The sequence below is a fragment of the Delphinapterus leucas genome, chromosome 4 (assembly GCF_059928025.1).
Source record: "Delphinapterus leucas isolate spDelLeu-1000000601 "Yukka" chromosome 4, BTC_Dleu_Yukka2, whole genome shotgun sequence".
In the NCBI taxonomy this organism is placed as follows: Eukaryota; Metazoa; Chordata; class Mammalia; order Artiodactyla; family Monodontidae; genus Delphinapterus; species Delphinapterus leucas.
Genome location: NC_143132.1, coordinates 12981944 through 12997023, shown reverse-complemented (window position 1 = coordinate 12997023; position 15080 = coordinate 12981944). Strand labels below are relative to the sequence as shown.

The following is a 15080-nucleotide window of genomic DNA, read 5'->3' as shown; positions in this document are numbered from 1 at the left end:
TCTGATTCCTCTTGCTCTTAATCTTGGAGAAAACAAAACTTCAGGACCTTCTTTGATAGATTAATTTTCCACTGCTTTGGGATGTTGTGTCTGAGACACTGGTTAGGTTTCTGTTTGGTGCCCACGACTTTGCTGGCGGCATTGGAAATGGAAAACCCAAAGAGAGTTTAATTTTAAAGGCTGTTTAAAAAGAGAGTGAAAGTGGGACTAATTCTCTCCCTGGGTCAGACACCAGTATTACGAAACATCCCTTTTATTGTTCTGAAACAATAAGATGAAGAGTTTGCTTCCAAAATCAAAGCAAACTCCCGTCTCCAGACGTTTTCTTTGGACCTTGACAGATGGATGGGGCCTTTCTTCAAGACTTCTGACACTGACTCAGGAAGAAAACCAGCTTGTCATTCAAGGAAAGCTTGGGAAAGAAAGCTCTTCCCCACAAATGGAGCCCCCAGGATCCTCCTCTAGTGAATCAGGAATTAACAATGGAAATGGAAAAAGACGTGTGCCATCTTGGGGGACTTCCGTTATTTTCAATGGTCATTGTTTTTGTATTTGAACTGTATATGAATACCTTTTTTTTTTTTTTTTTTTGCGGTACGCGGGCCTCTCACTGTTGTGGCCTCTCCCGTTGCGGAGCACAGGCTCCAGACGCGCAGGCTCAGCGGCCATGGCTCACGGGCCCAGCCGCTCCGCGGCATGTGGGATCTTTCCAGACCAGGAAACGAACCCGCGTCCCCTGCAGCGGCAGGCGGACTCTCAACCACTGCGCCACCAGGGAAGCCCTATGAATACCTGTAAAATCATTCGCTTCTTTCCTTTAACCCCTGTGAATGAAATATCTATATCTCTATCTCCAGTGAATTTTGAAATTTCAGCACAAAAATTAAATATTCATTCTGTTGCAGTGAACTTTTTTTATGGCAACTGACTTTTCCTCAGAGTGGCATATATGCTAATTAAAAAAACCCTTTAATGCAGATGTACTTTTTAAATGAAAAGAATTCAAATTAACTTAATTTTCAAAATATTACAATGCTCTTGGGAGAACTTCCGTGAATCTCTAAGGGTAGGGAAAACAGAAAGTGAGAGTTCTATCCCCAAAACATTGAGAATGCAACATATTTTCACCAAAGCTGCTGTTTGCTTTTGTGGGGGCATCTGAGGTAAGGGAAGCATTTGTGTGAAGACCTGGTACTTAGGGGAGTGTCCTGCACAATACACCCAGACCACCTTCCCAGGCTCACTGAGTCTGTTTTCACTTTGTGGGAAATCTCTGTTCCAGTGCTGTCCCTTTGGGTAGACAAGTTGGCCGAGGGGTGTCATCTTGTTCCCAGCCCTACTATCCCCATATAGACCTAAGCATTCAGGAGGGAGAGCGGGAGAATTTGTTCCAGTCCTCAGACTCTGTTTTGTAAAAGTACTGCCAGACACCATCAGCTACTTCCAGGGCTCAAATCTGGAAGGATAGCATTTTCTCTTCATTCAGGCCCCCTTAAAATGAAAGATGGCAGGAGAAGCAGGCAGAAAGAGGAGCCTGATGGCTTCTTTTGGGTAGTTTAGAGCTTTTGACTTTTAAAAGAGAAGGTTTCTTTAGCTTTTGAGCTTTTTCAGTTATAAAATACAAGACTTTTTTGTTTTTGTAGCCAGCATGTGCATTTAAAATAGAAGAGGAAAAGGAAAAGTATGTGTGGGGGGTGGAAGCCTTAAAATCCACAAGAAAATAATTTCTTGCTGAACACAGACCATTGAATGGAGCAGTTGTGAACTTTGAGATTTACCAAATGGATGGATCTGTTCCCGCTCTGTTTTTAAGACCTTAAATCAGAAGTTGTACTGAAAACTGATACTGAAAGATGGAAGGCTATTGCTTTTAAGTGGAGAGTTTTAACTTTTCCAAGGCAGTTTCTTTCTTGAAGAATCACACAGAAGCAAGGTGTGTCAGCTGAAGGTTCTCTCAGCTTCACTCTGGTATAAACTGGGCTGCCCACCGGCCCTGTGAGAACCCGTATCCACACCCTCCCCTGACACCATAGCTCTGCCAATTGCTTTGTCCCTTGTGTCTTGTTAAAGTTGCTGGCTGACTTCTCCAGGGAGCTGCGACTCTATGTCTTTCCTTTCAGAGATGCCAGGTGATACCCCAACTTTTCCTCCAGGGAATATTTTTGTGTTTCAGATTAATATCAGGACCACCATTTGGCTCCTGATTTAATCCCAAAGATTCCACATTTACATTTCCTGGGGCCCCTTCCTCTCTTCTTCCAGCTGCCCTTCAGTGGCACTTTTTCCTTCTTTCTTGACATCACAGTATTCCACCTGGCCAGTCTCTCTGGATTTGCTTCCATCCTTATTTCTTTCTGCTTGGAAAACCCTGAATTGTATGTGCTTGTTGCCCTCCTTCATCCCAGCATCTCATTACTTTCTTTCTTTAAAACTACCTGTGGTTCTTGGGGGCCCCATGTCTGCCATGGAGAAGCTAGAAAACCCATGGGCCATGTTTCAAAAGACACATCAGGAAATTCTGAGCATGTTTTGAAACTCCTACTAATTCTATGGGATTACAGAGGTTTATAAACCGCATTCCACATTTTTCCCTTGGTATTCTCACATCCTTCTGAAATGTCAAAGGGACTGGATTTCTCTTTATCCAGATATTAAACGTGTATGAAAACTCTAGGGGAGGGGAATTAAGATGCTCAGTCTGGTTTCCCTTTTCAAATCTGCTGCGGCTGTAGGACTATTAATGTACGTTTCTATTATTATTTGGCAATAAGGTACAAATATAATGGTAGCTTTTTATCTTTCGTTTTTAAAAGCTTTGTGATGAAATGACAGGTCACATTTATCAAGCAGTAAACTTATACCAGGCACGGCATTCAGCACTTTCTGTGGCTGAGTTCATTTGACCCTCATACGGCCTGAGAGGTAGGTACTATTATTATCCACGTTTTATAGATGAGAGACGCTGGATGAGAGAGCTGGGTCTTCTTTACAGATTTGTGACTGTTTTTTGTTGATGATAAACTCCTCCAAGAGAAATGGAAGCCTGGAGTGAGTTTGGTGAAATAATCAGGTAGAATTACTGTAAAAGCCACTTGCTCGATCCTGGTCTGACCACAGAGTTCACGGGCACCATTTTTAAGGCGAGCATCTGCTGCCTTGATCTGTGGTCACCGCCAGATCATGGAGGGGGCAGTGACTGGAGGAGATATATATATATATATATTTTTTTTTTGGCTGCTTTGGGTCTGTGTTGCTGCATGCGGGCTTCTCTAGTTGTGGTCAGCGGGGCTACTCTTTGTTGTGGTGCGCGGGCTTCTCATTGCGGTGGCTTCTTTTGTTGCGGAGCACGGGCTCCAGGCGCGCGGGCTTCAGTAGTTGTGGCACGCGGCCTCAGTAGTTGTGGCTCGCGGGCTCTAGAATGCAGCCTCTATAGTTGTGGCACACAGGCTTAGTTGCTCCGCAGCATGTGGGATCTTCCCGGACCAGCGCTCGAACCCGTGTCCCCTGCATTGGCAGGCGGATTCTTAACCACTGCGCCACCAGGGAAGCCCTGGAGGAGATTTCTGTCATCTTTTGCAGCCAAGGGTGACAAGGAGACAAGCAGTTTGACGTCTTAAGGACTCCTTGAAGGAAGAAAGTTCATAAAGCTTTTAGAGTCAGTTCTCTGACCCCATATTACACTCACCAAACTTCTTCAGTTGGATCCCCGTCCCATTACCATAACATGCTACCTTATGTAGCATTCTGCACTATTTCAGGCACCCCACCTGTCACAGGATGCTCTGTGTCCCTAAAGATAAAGGGAAATAGAAACGGTCATAGGGCGATATTCATCAAACTTCAGTATCGTTCACTCTTCTTATAACCCCGCGTGTTGACTCGTGATTTTTATTTAAGTTTTACTTATTGTGCTTGCATGTAAAATTAAACTCCTTTTGGGCTTCCCTGGTGGCGCAGTGGTTGAGAGTCCGCCTGCCGATGCAGGGGACACGGGTTCGTGTCCCGGTCCAGGAAGATCCCACATGCCGCGGAATGGCTGGGCCCGTGAGCCATGGCCGCTGAGCCTGCGCGTCCGGAGCCTGTGCTCCGCAACGGGAGAGGCCACAACGGTGAGAGACCCGCGTACCGCAAAAAAAAAAAAAAAAAAAAAAAAAAATTAAACTCCTTTTATTTAGGGTCCTGTAGAAATGAAAAACCAAAACTCATTTACAAGTTAAATCTAACCAAGACTAAAAGAACCCCCAAATAGTCAAATTAGCAACATTCACTAAATGCTAAGGCTACTGTGGGTGCAAGCTGAATTGCTGTACGCGGTCTGAGTGTGGTTCTCACCGCTGGGCACAGGCTTTCTGAGCTGCTTAGTCCCGGCTTGTGATCACTGCACTCGCTCACCACTTTTCACTCTTTGAGTGGCTTTTAACCTTGAGTGTGCACGGGAAGCACGTGGGGGGCGGGTGCCCACCCCCAGAGTTTCAAACTCAGTAGGTCTGGCGCGGGGCCCAAGAATTTGCATTTCTAACAAGTTCCCAGGTGATGCTTCGGCTGCTGGCCTGAGGACCACACTTTGGGAACCACCACACTCTTCAGATCATCAGGAGGCTTTCTTTCCCACAGATATAAGCACAGAGACATCACTGACAAATTAAGTCCACCTCTGCTCCTTTCTCACTGGCCTATGATAATAAAGGTGATATATTTTAGCACACACCTTAATAAAGGTGCGTGTTTGTAAACACAAACGCAAAAGCAGGCACTGCAGTCAAGTGTGTACAGTTGGGGGGTGACTGGGTTATATGGCGGCCGGCCCATGTCCCTGGTTGGGCTTTGTCAAATGTTTTAGTATTGTCACCACAAGAAAAGCAAAAGTAGGACTGCTGAGCCCCTGAAGTTGTGTCCCTGGGCCTCAGTTTGAGAATCACTGTATGGGTTGGGTACCATAAAACACCTGTGGGAAAAATGATATTGTTTAAGTACCAGGCTGTTCGGCTTTAGGTGTGAGTGTCAGAGCCAGGATTAAGGCACACAGAGGTGAGCGGGGACAGGATTGACTGGTCGTGTCCCACAGCCAACGGGTAGAAGTTGTAGACTTTGTCCTTAGTATTTGAAACCCCTCCCCATGCATTGCCCTGAATGGCCCGAGCTGCTTTACGGAGGTTGGAAGCTGTTTGACTCTGAGGTTCTTCAGGGGTCTCCAGCAACAACCTCGTGGAGTGTCCCATGAGGTTTCCATACATAAGAGCCGTGTGTCCAAGACCCCTTTGAATGCAAAAACGATAAAATTTGGAGGCCCTCTTAGTTTCCCCTCTCATCAGTCTCCAAGCATCCTCCAAGCAAGGATGGTTGGCTCTGCCTCAAACAGACCCACAGTGCAGCACTGCATCCCAGTTTCTCAGACAGGTTACATCCCCTAAAACCCCTTCCCTCTGCCCCCAAACTGGCTCTCCTCCCAGCTTCCTGTCTTCTGTCACGCTCATCACCACCATCCGGCTTTCCATGTTTGCATCTTGCATCCCCTTCAGACGTCTCTATTGCTGATTTGCCTTTCTCTTTCCACTGCGCGCCATCCCTCCCGTTCAGACTTTAATAACAACATGACACAGTCTCCTGCTCATTCTGAGCCCTCATCCACTTAATGCCAGGTGACTACTCCCCAAATTATCTGGCCATAGAAGGTTTATTCACCCAACATCTATGCTTGTCCTGGGAAACGTGTTCCACTCAGCCCACACAGGAAAACGCTGCTCTAAACGGCTCTGCATGTGCTTTGTTCATTCTTGTCTCCATTTCTTGGTCTACACAGTTTATCCTCATATCCAGCCGGCCAAGACAGATAAGCTCACACACATATACTTACCCCTGAGAGGCCTCCCATCTTCACGTACTTATTATAGTCCTCTGTTGCCCTTAATTCCACTCCTCTGGGGTCGGGAGCAGCAGAGTTCAGCATTTTCTTATCCCCTCTGCACTCGCTATTGGAAAGAACTGTGCTTATTTATTTGTTGACTTGCTGGTTGTCAGTCTTCACCCAATTCTAAGTCCAAGATGGCGGCTCCTTGTCTGGTTCCCCACCCGCCCCAGAGCCAGCATCTATTCCACTGCCTGGGGCATAGAGCCAACCTGCAAGCATTTGTGGAATGAATGTTGATGTATCAGTCTCCCTAACTCGACTGCGAGTTACAGAGCAGGAACTGGGTCTTGGCATATGCCTGCAATTCGAGAATGATCTCTAGCTGGAGCCTGTGGGCTCTGTACCTGTCCTTCTCCAGAGCGCTGTGATTCAGAGGCACCCTGGTGGAATTGGGCCCCAAGGGTCTTCATTTCAGTCAGTCTCATTGGATTTGTTTTGACTGGAGATCTGTTGCCTCTTTTTAAAACATTCCCTTGGGCTCTTTTGAACACTTCAGACCTCTTGGCAGGCAAGGCATTTCATCCCCGTCAGGAAATCTCATCAAAATGATATTAGGATTTCACATCAGGAAAATAAAAATCCTCCAAGAGATGTTGCTGCTCTCTAGTTTGGCTTTGGATATAAGTATAGTTAAGCCCATTCGGAAGGTATTCTGACCACATCTGAGATATTGGTCCAGAGCTGGGTGGCAGAATCTCACAATAAACAATAATATAGAGAATAAGAGTGGGAAAGAGACTTCCTTTCCCCTCCCCACCCCCAAAGGAATTTCTCCAGTGACAGGCCAAAACAGAACTCAAGGGAAGAGCAGAGCACCAGTTTGGGCTATGAGACTTTTGTCTCAAAGGGCTGAGTGGGAACCAGGCACGCTGGCTATGCCGTGACTTGGCCTCCTGTGCAGGGTCTTGCTATGTATTTTTTGGTCTGGCCTCCTCCAGGCTCCACCTTGTAAACTGTACTTGGAAAACCACATCATGGCAGACCTACTTTTATTCGAGGCTCCTATTTATATGAGGTTCCCCAGGTATTTTTCACATCATTTGGTCTGGACTTCCTTCCAGAAGGAAGGGACATAGTTTCCCCTCCTTACTGAGATAGCTCTTGAAGCTCTTTATTTATTTATTTTTAATTAATTAATTAATTTTAAATTTAATTTTATATTGGAGTATAGTTGATTTACAATACTGTGTTAGTTTCAGGTATACAGCAAAGTGATTCAGTTATACATGTACATATATCCATTCTTTTTCTGATTCTTTTCCCATAATAGGTTATTACAGAATATTGAGTAGCGTTCCCTGTGCTATACAGTAGGTCCTTGTTGTTTATCAGTTTTATATATAGTAGTGTGTATCTGTTAACCCCAAACTCCTAATTTATCCCCCCCTTCCCCTTTTGGTAACCATAAGTTTCTATGTCTGTGAATCTGTTTCTGTTCTGTAAATAAGTTCATTTGTATCATCTTGAAGCTCTTTAAACTCTTCTGATTGCCTGTCCAAATCGTCAGAGTTGTGCTTTCACCCACGCCTTTCACATTTGCTGTTTCAGAGCAGAGCTGAGTGTTCTAGAAAATGACCAAGGAGGAGCACCGAGGTGGACATGAAAGTGGCAGGACTGCAGCTTCCGCAAGCCCACGTCCTCTTTGTCATCCTCTCCCCGGGGTCTTCTTCTGGTCTCATGCTCTGGTGTCTCTCTTTTCAGAGGAGTGAACATGTATGCCATGCTGACCGGGACCCTGCCTTTCACGGTGGAGCCTTTTAGCCTGAGGGCTTTGTACCAGAAGATGGTGGACAAGGAAATGAACCCCCTTCCCACCCAGCTCTCTACAGGTAATGCACCTGCCACTCCGATTCAGGGTCCAGGGCTGCACTCTGACCACTGGAAGCAGTGTTTGTTTTGCAGCACTGGAGTTAGGACGACCCTCTGATTGTACGCGGTCTCTTCCTAGTATTAAAGCTAAGTTGCAAAAAATGGTTGGGTTTCCCATCTCTAAGGAGGCACTCTCCTCAATCCTTTCTTTTTCCGTTGTAATTCTGAACCCCGAACTTCCTCCTTCTGCACAAAATACACATATCAAAAGGATTGTGTAGTCTCCCTTGGAAAAATACTTTCAGGCTGGTTTGTTTTAAAACTCACCATATTATAACGTTGACTTTGAAAAGAATGTTGATCATCACATTTCTATTGTGTCTTCCTGAGTCAAGTCACTGTAAAGAAATATTAGTTTCATTCAACTTTGGTCTGGGATTTGTTTAGCAATGTGAGTTTTTGAGCCTGTTCAGGAGCTTTTAAATATATATAGGTTTGATTAAACTGAATCATCAGGTGTGTTTGGAAAGTACACTCAACTTTACCTGGTTCACGTTTCAGTAAACAGTTCGTATTAAGGTTTGGTTTCAGATCGAGCAGATTAGTGGTTTGTTCTTTGGTTTGTTTCACAATTCACTCCAAGTTCCTGGCCTTGGCTTGGCCTCGACAGTCATTTAATTGGCTCCTTAGAATAAACTCAGCTTCACTAAGGTAAGGCATGTGGCCAAAAAAGAAAAAAGGAGTAATTATTTAATTTCAATGTATGAAACATGGTTAAAATATAGCATTTTTGTTTGACTGCTATCAGGTATTTTTTTCTTGAGTTTATAAAGCATCCATGAGGCTGACCCGGAATTTAATGCTTGCCAAATGGCACCCAAGCTGAAATGCATTCTTATAGGTAATTATCTAATTCGGTTCATACTTTCACCTCTGCTGGGGAGGTTCGAACCTCTGGAGGCTGAAAGCAAAGCAGGCATTATGTACTTAGAAAGATGAGTTACACAGTTCTGTCGTTGTAAAAGAAATAGTTCTGTACCAAGAGCCATAACTCCTGGAGTTAGAAAATGTGAAAAATGTTGATTGAATTGTTATCTTTATGTTTTAGAGCTTTCGGAAATGTTGAAAGTGCTGCAATGAAAGCACATTCATTCATTCCTTCCATATTTCACACTCATTCACTTATTCCATGAATATGTCCTGGGCATCGACTCTGTGCTAGGAATGCTCTAGGCACCAGGAGAATAAAACAGTCTCTACCCATATAGAGCATACATATCAGCAGGGGAGGCAAAAAAATAACGTATAAACAAACACGTGTGATGTTTAATAGTTTAAGTGCGCTAAAGAAAATAAGATAAACCAGGATAAGGGGATAGAGAATAAAGATAGGTTTTTGTTGTTGCTGTTTTTTAACCAATTACAATTTTTAAACACCTTTTTGTTGTGGTGTAATTGTGGATTCACGTGCAGCTGTGAGAAATCATACAGCGAGATATGTTTACCCTTTACCCAGTTTCCCCCATTGGTAGGATCTTAAGTAACTGTAGTTTAATATCACCACCAGGACCTTGTTAGAATCCATTGAGCTTATTGAGATATGCCTGCACCTGTGTGTGTTGGTGTGTATTTAGTTCTATGCAGTTTCATCACACGTGCAGAGTCATGGGACAGTTACACAGTCAAGGTAGGGAACAGTCCCATGACCAGGATTCCTCGTCCTACCCTTCTGTAGCGACAGCCACCTCCCTGCCTCCTAATTAACCCCTGGCAACCACTAACATGTTCTCCCACTCTATCATGTGTCCTTTCAAAAATGCTGTATATTTATATATATATCACTTTTTGTCACTCAGCATAATTCCTTTGGGACCCGTCCAAGTTGTTGCATGTATCAATCCTTTGTACCTTTTTCTTGCTGTGTAGTAGTCCATGGTATAGATATACCATAGTGTAAATATTCACCCATTGAAGGACAACTGGTTGTTTCCAGTTTCCAGCTACTATGAATAAATCTACCGTCAACATTCATATACAGGTTTTTGTGTGAACATGTTTTCATTTCTCTGAGATGAATGCCTAGGAGTGAAATCGCTGGGTTGTATAGTAAGCACATATTTGGTTTGTAAGGAACTGTTAACACTCCTGTTCTGAGTGGCTGTACCACTTGGCATTCTCTCTAGCAATGTGTGAGTGATCCAGTTTCTCTGCATCCTTGTCAGCATCTGATACTCTCACTACTTTTTATTTTAGCCATTCTGATAGGGGTCTAATGATACCTCATTGTGGTAACAAAAAAGATTTAATGTTTATAAATAAATTCAATCTTTCAAGGTAGTCTCTTTAAGGGTTATATAGTCATAAGTACTGCCATCTTTCAGAGTGATTCTGAAGTTCCTCTTATGATTCAGAGCCTGTTTTGTCTTAAGTGGCCCAATACAAAGAACAATAGGAGGTTGTTTGTATCCTCATGCCTGGAAAAGGCAGACAGTGTTCACTTTGAATCCCAGTGAGACCCTAAAGAGCTGGAGCTGCTTCTCACTGTATTAGTCAGGATAGCCCAGGTTATGCTGCAGTAACAAACAGCCCCCAGATCTCGGTGGCATAAGACAGCAAAGATTCTTTTTTTTTTTTTTTGGTCACACCATGTGGCATGCGGGATCTTAGCTCCCTGACCAGGGATTGAGCCCGTGCCCCCTGCATTGGAAGCACAGAGTCCTAACCACTGGACCACCAGGGAATTCAACAAAGATTCATTTCTCATTCCTGCTTTATGTCTGTGGAGAGTTGGATCAAAGGTCAAAGGGTTCTGCTCATTTTAGTTAGTCAGGGTCCCAGACCAATGGGGCAGCCACCATTTCAAATGTATCTGATCCGTGCAGAGGGAAAGAGAAATCTAGAAGGTCTCTTGTCAGCAGTGAAATCTTCCACCAACATTCCACTCATAACTCCTAACTTTCTAAAACATGTCACATGGCTTCACCCAGCTAAAGGAACTGAGGAAGTGCAACCCTACCATATATCTGGAAGGCAGAAAGCCAGAAATATCCGTTGACCAAACAGCATTATGAGTGTGAGCCACAGGCTGTAGGAGGAGGAGTGGGGGTGGGGGGTGGGCAGTGGCCCCTGCCATCGTCACTGAGGAGGGTTGGGCAGCAGGGCAAGGAAAGGTAGAGTAAGAGCACGAGGAAATCAGTCTCATTACTTCTGAACCAAACTTGTTTTTACCCCAGTACTATTATCTGGCCTTAGCAGTCTAGGCTCTAAGTGTTTTCTGATTGTGACAATTAAATTTACCCTTAAAGAAGTAAAAGTTGCACCCCTGAAAATGTTAAAAAATAAAAAATCCAAAGGAAATTCCACAGAAGAAAAATTAGAACTGTTCCAAGCGATGTTAGCATCCCTGGAGTTGGTGTCCAACTTCACGTAGCTCCTGCGCTGAGCAGACAGTTTTGACTTCGGCCTTAAGCTCTGTGTGTGCTTGTTAAAGATCTTCACGTTCCTACAGGATGCTGTGGTCTTGACCGGTCAGACATGAACAAGCATGAAGTGCATTTCTATATCTGATTTTACAATTAAGGAATGTGGACATTGCCCTCCCCCTTTTATTCTTTTACCATTGGGATATGTGTATATCTACTCAACTTGGGCTTTAACCCTTTGTGCCAGGTACAAAACATAGCGTTGGCACACAGTAGTTGCTCAGGGGATCTAAGTCTCTGGTACTTGTGTTAAAGTGTGTGGTCTGGGAAGGCAGCCCATAGATTCATTTGACTACTCAGATATGGGATCTGGCTCGATGCGGTAGGGCCCAGAGCTGTGTCCCAGCTGCTGAGGAAGCTCAGGTCATCTTGTTTACAGAGGGAATGACTTCAGTTTGGGGGATCAGCCACTGCCCTTCCATCAGCCCCCTGCTCCTCCAACCCTTTGTTCTTTGCACCCGGAGTTTACCACTTCTCCCTTCCACCGTGCCTGGCCCACCTTCATTTGTGATACTGTATGATACTGCCTTGTTTACATCCCAGAATACTAGCTTACAGTAACAAGAGTAGCTGCCATTTACTGAATGGCCATTGGTAAGTGCTTTTCATAGTACCTCCTGTTCTCAAAACAACTCTGTAAGGTGAGTTCTATTATTCCCAATTTATTAAGGAGGAAACTGAGTCTCGGTGAGGTCATATAGCTTCTGTGGTTTTTAATTTGCATCTGCTTGACCCCCAAACCTGAACTTCCCTACTGTACTGGGTTGCTTCCCTATCTTTCTTTATGTTATTCAGTATAAGATGCCTCCACTCCCCTCCCCATCCCAGATTTGGTGGTTTTATCTGTTGTCCTCATGTTTTGAGTAATATCAAAATTGAAACATCCAAATTGAGGATATGCCATTTTATTGTGTCTCACTAACACATCTTTATTAATTTGACGATTCTATCATTCATCCTTTTTTTGAGAATATTTATTTGGTTGCGCTGGGTCTCAGTTGTGGCAGGCGGGCTCCTTAGTTTCGGCTCACCAGCTCCTTCGTTGCGGCACGTGGGCTCCTTAGTTGCAGCATGCGAACTCTTAGGTGTGGCATGCATGTGGGATCTAGCTCCCTGACCAGGGATCAAACCCGGGCCCCCTGCATTGGGAGCATGGAGTCTGAACCACTGTGCCACCAGGGAAGTCCCCTATCATTCATGTTTGTGATGATCTTTCCACGTCTGTTATATAATAGCACTCTTTTTTTTGGATTAAGTTGGAATAATTTTTTCCATATTTGAGCTGAAAAAGAGCACAGTGTTATTGCACTTGCGAGTCTGTTCTGCACGCTTTTGAAGAATTGCCTCTCAGCTCCACCATGTAGTTTGAAAGCTTAAGCTGTTGGGATCTTGCCAATTCTGGCTTCTAGACAGTTTCTCTTTCTGCTTGTTGGTGCTTGTACATCACAGAGTTGTGAATGCCTTTCATGGTTTTCACATTTACCTTTCCATCACTACAGCTCAATGATGGCACTTAGAATACATTCCAGACACTCAGTTAAGATCTAGAGGGTTTTGCACCATGAAGCCACTGAAGTGATGCTGAAGGTGGGGTGTTAGCATTTGTGAGGGTTGAGCCAATGCCAGTTAAGATTTCTGAGATGGCCAACAGGCACATGAAAAGATGCTCAACATCGCTAATTTTTAGAGAAATGCAAATCAAAACTACAATGACATATCACCTCACACTGGTCAGAATGGCCACCATCAAAAAACCTACAAATAATTAATGCTGGAGAGGGTGTGGAGAAAAAGGAACCCTCCTACATTGTTGGTGGGAATGTAAATTGGTGCAGCCACTATGGAAAACAGTATGGAGGTTTCTTAAAAAACTAAAATAGAATTGCCATTATGATCCAGCAATCCCACTCCTGGGCATATATCTGGAGAAAACTCTAGTTGGAAAAGATGTGTGCACCCCAATGTTTACAACAGCACTATTTACAATAGCCAAGACATGGAAGCATCCTAAATGTCCAGCAACAGATGAATGGATAAAGAAGATGTAGTATATATGTACAATGGAATATTACTCAGCCATAAAAAAGAGAATGAAATAATGCCATTTGCAGCAACTTGGATGGACCTAGAGATTGTCAGACTAAGTGAAGTTAGTCAGAGAAAAACAAATATATGATATCACTTACATATGGAATCTAAAAAAAAATGATTTAAATGAACTTATTTACAAAAAAGAAATAGACTCACAGGCAGAGGAAACAAACTTATGGTTACCAAAGGGGAAGGGCAGTGGTGGGGGGAGATAAATTTGGAATTTGGGATTAACAGTTACATAGTACTATATATAAAATAGATAAACAACAAGGCCCTACTGTATAGCACAGGGAATTATATTCAGTACCTTGTATATAACCTATAATGATAAAGAGTCTGAAAAAGAATACATATATTTTTATATATATGTGTGTGTGTGTGTATATATATATACACACACACACACACACACACATACATATATATGAAAAAAAAGATTTCTGAGAAGCCTCGACTGTCCAATAATTGTTGTTGCTGCTTACTCCTGGGAGGTGATGAGGAAGGAGCTTCAGGTGTGGGAGACCCCAGCTGTCTCCCATGGGCAGCACTGGAGCAAAATGTTTGATGGCTTCGTCTGTCTCCTGTGGCTGTTTCCCTAGGCACAGGGTCAGGAGCTCACACAAGCCAGTCCAGACTTTGGAAAAGCTGAAGCTCATGGAGGTAACAGGTTTTGCACTGGAGGAGTGCGTACCTTCTGTGACATGGAGCACAGACAGGGAGTGCGCCCCGTGTGGGCCATCCCTACGCTTAAGCCCGAGTGGAGACCCCAAGCGCTAGTTTAGAAGACGGGCTGGGACTCATGGCTGTGCCCCCCCATGGCTTTCCAGGACAGTGGAGAGTATTTTAATCCCTTTTGCTCGTGAGTCATAGGGATATTCAAGACCCTAACACAAACTTCAAAGAGCTCTAAGCATGTTTTCTAAGTCCTTTTTGGATAGTAAGGCAATATTTGTGATGTCCACAGAAAGAAAATTCACCAGTAGAGATCTGAACTAAAATTACTTGTGCTCATCTGCAATTTGTGAAGGCGCAGAGCGCTTGTTCTGAAAATAGAACAAAAACACACATCCAGTCTGTTCTTAGCTCTGTTCTTAGCTTAGTTAATCATACTCTGAGAAAGCCTGGGTTGCTGTTCAGGTCCTTTGAGGGTAAGCAACAGAGATGTCTGTAAAAGAAACATCATTTACTGAATAGCCTCCCCGTTTCAGCTCATTAAGCTCACGTCTTTTTTTCTTTGACCAATAGAAGCCCCTGATAAAGCAAATATAAATGACCTTACAATATAGGGGAGGTGAGAGAAGGGAGATAGAGGTTCCAAGAGGAACCTCTCTTTTGGAGCCCCACTTGCTTTTCAGAGCATTGAAGAACATTTTAGAAAAGTTTTATTTGGAGACCCAGCTATAAAACTTACAATAGTAAATGTGCCTCATTGACTGTTCTAGCATCTACGCATATATTTTTACCCACAACGTTCTCAAAGGGAAATGACCTTCTGGTGACCTCATCAACTGTGTGGGAACCCACCTGGAGAGGTTACCTGGGGTCCTGAACTAGCAAAGGCTATTTCTTTGGGGTTGATTCTGGCATCAGAGTTAGCTCCTCTTTTGATGGCTTCATTTTTACCCCGCAAAAAATGGTTGACAGTAACACCCATCATTCTGTAAAGGACAGTTTTTGAAATGACAGCTAAAGCCTGTGAGAAAGTGAGAATTTTTATGACTTATCACCGAAAACTTAGATTATCTTAGAAAACTGAAAAATAGCTTTGGAGAGAAGATAGAAAAGTT

General features: G+C 43.7%; 1 protein-coding gene across 1 annotated transcript in view; it reads left to right on the top strand.

Annotated features, from left to right (window-relative positions):
• The window catches only part of HUNK (hormonally up-regulated Neu-associated kinase), a 113569-nt gene that overhangs the window by 70829 nt on the left and 27660 nt on the right, over positions 1 to 15080 (top strand). Inside the window, exon 5 of the mRNA XM_022567894.2 lies at positions 7610 to 7737. Coding sequence (XP_022423602.2) covers positions 7610 to 7737 — 128 coding nt within the window. The remainder of the gene's footprint in view (positions 1 to 7609; positions 7738 to 15080) is intronic.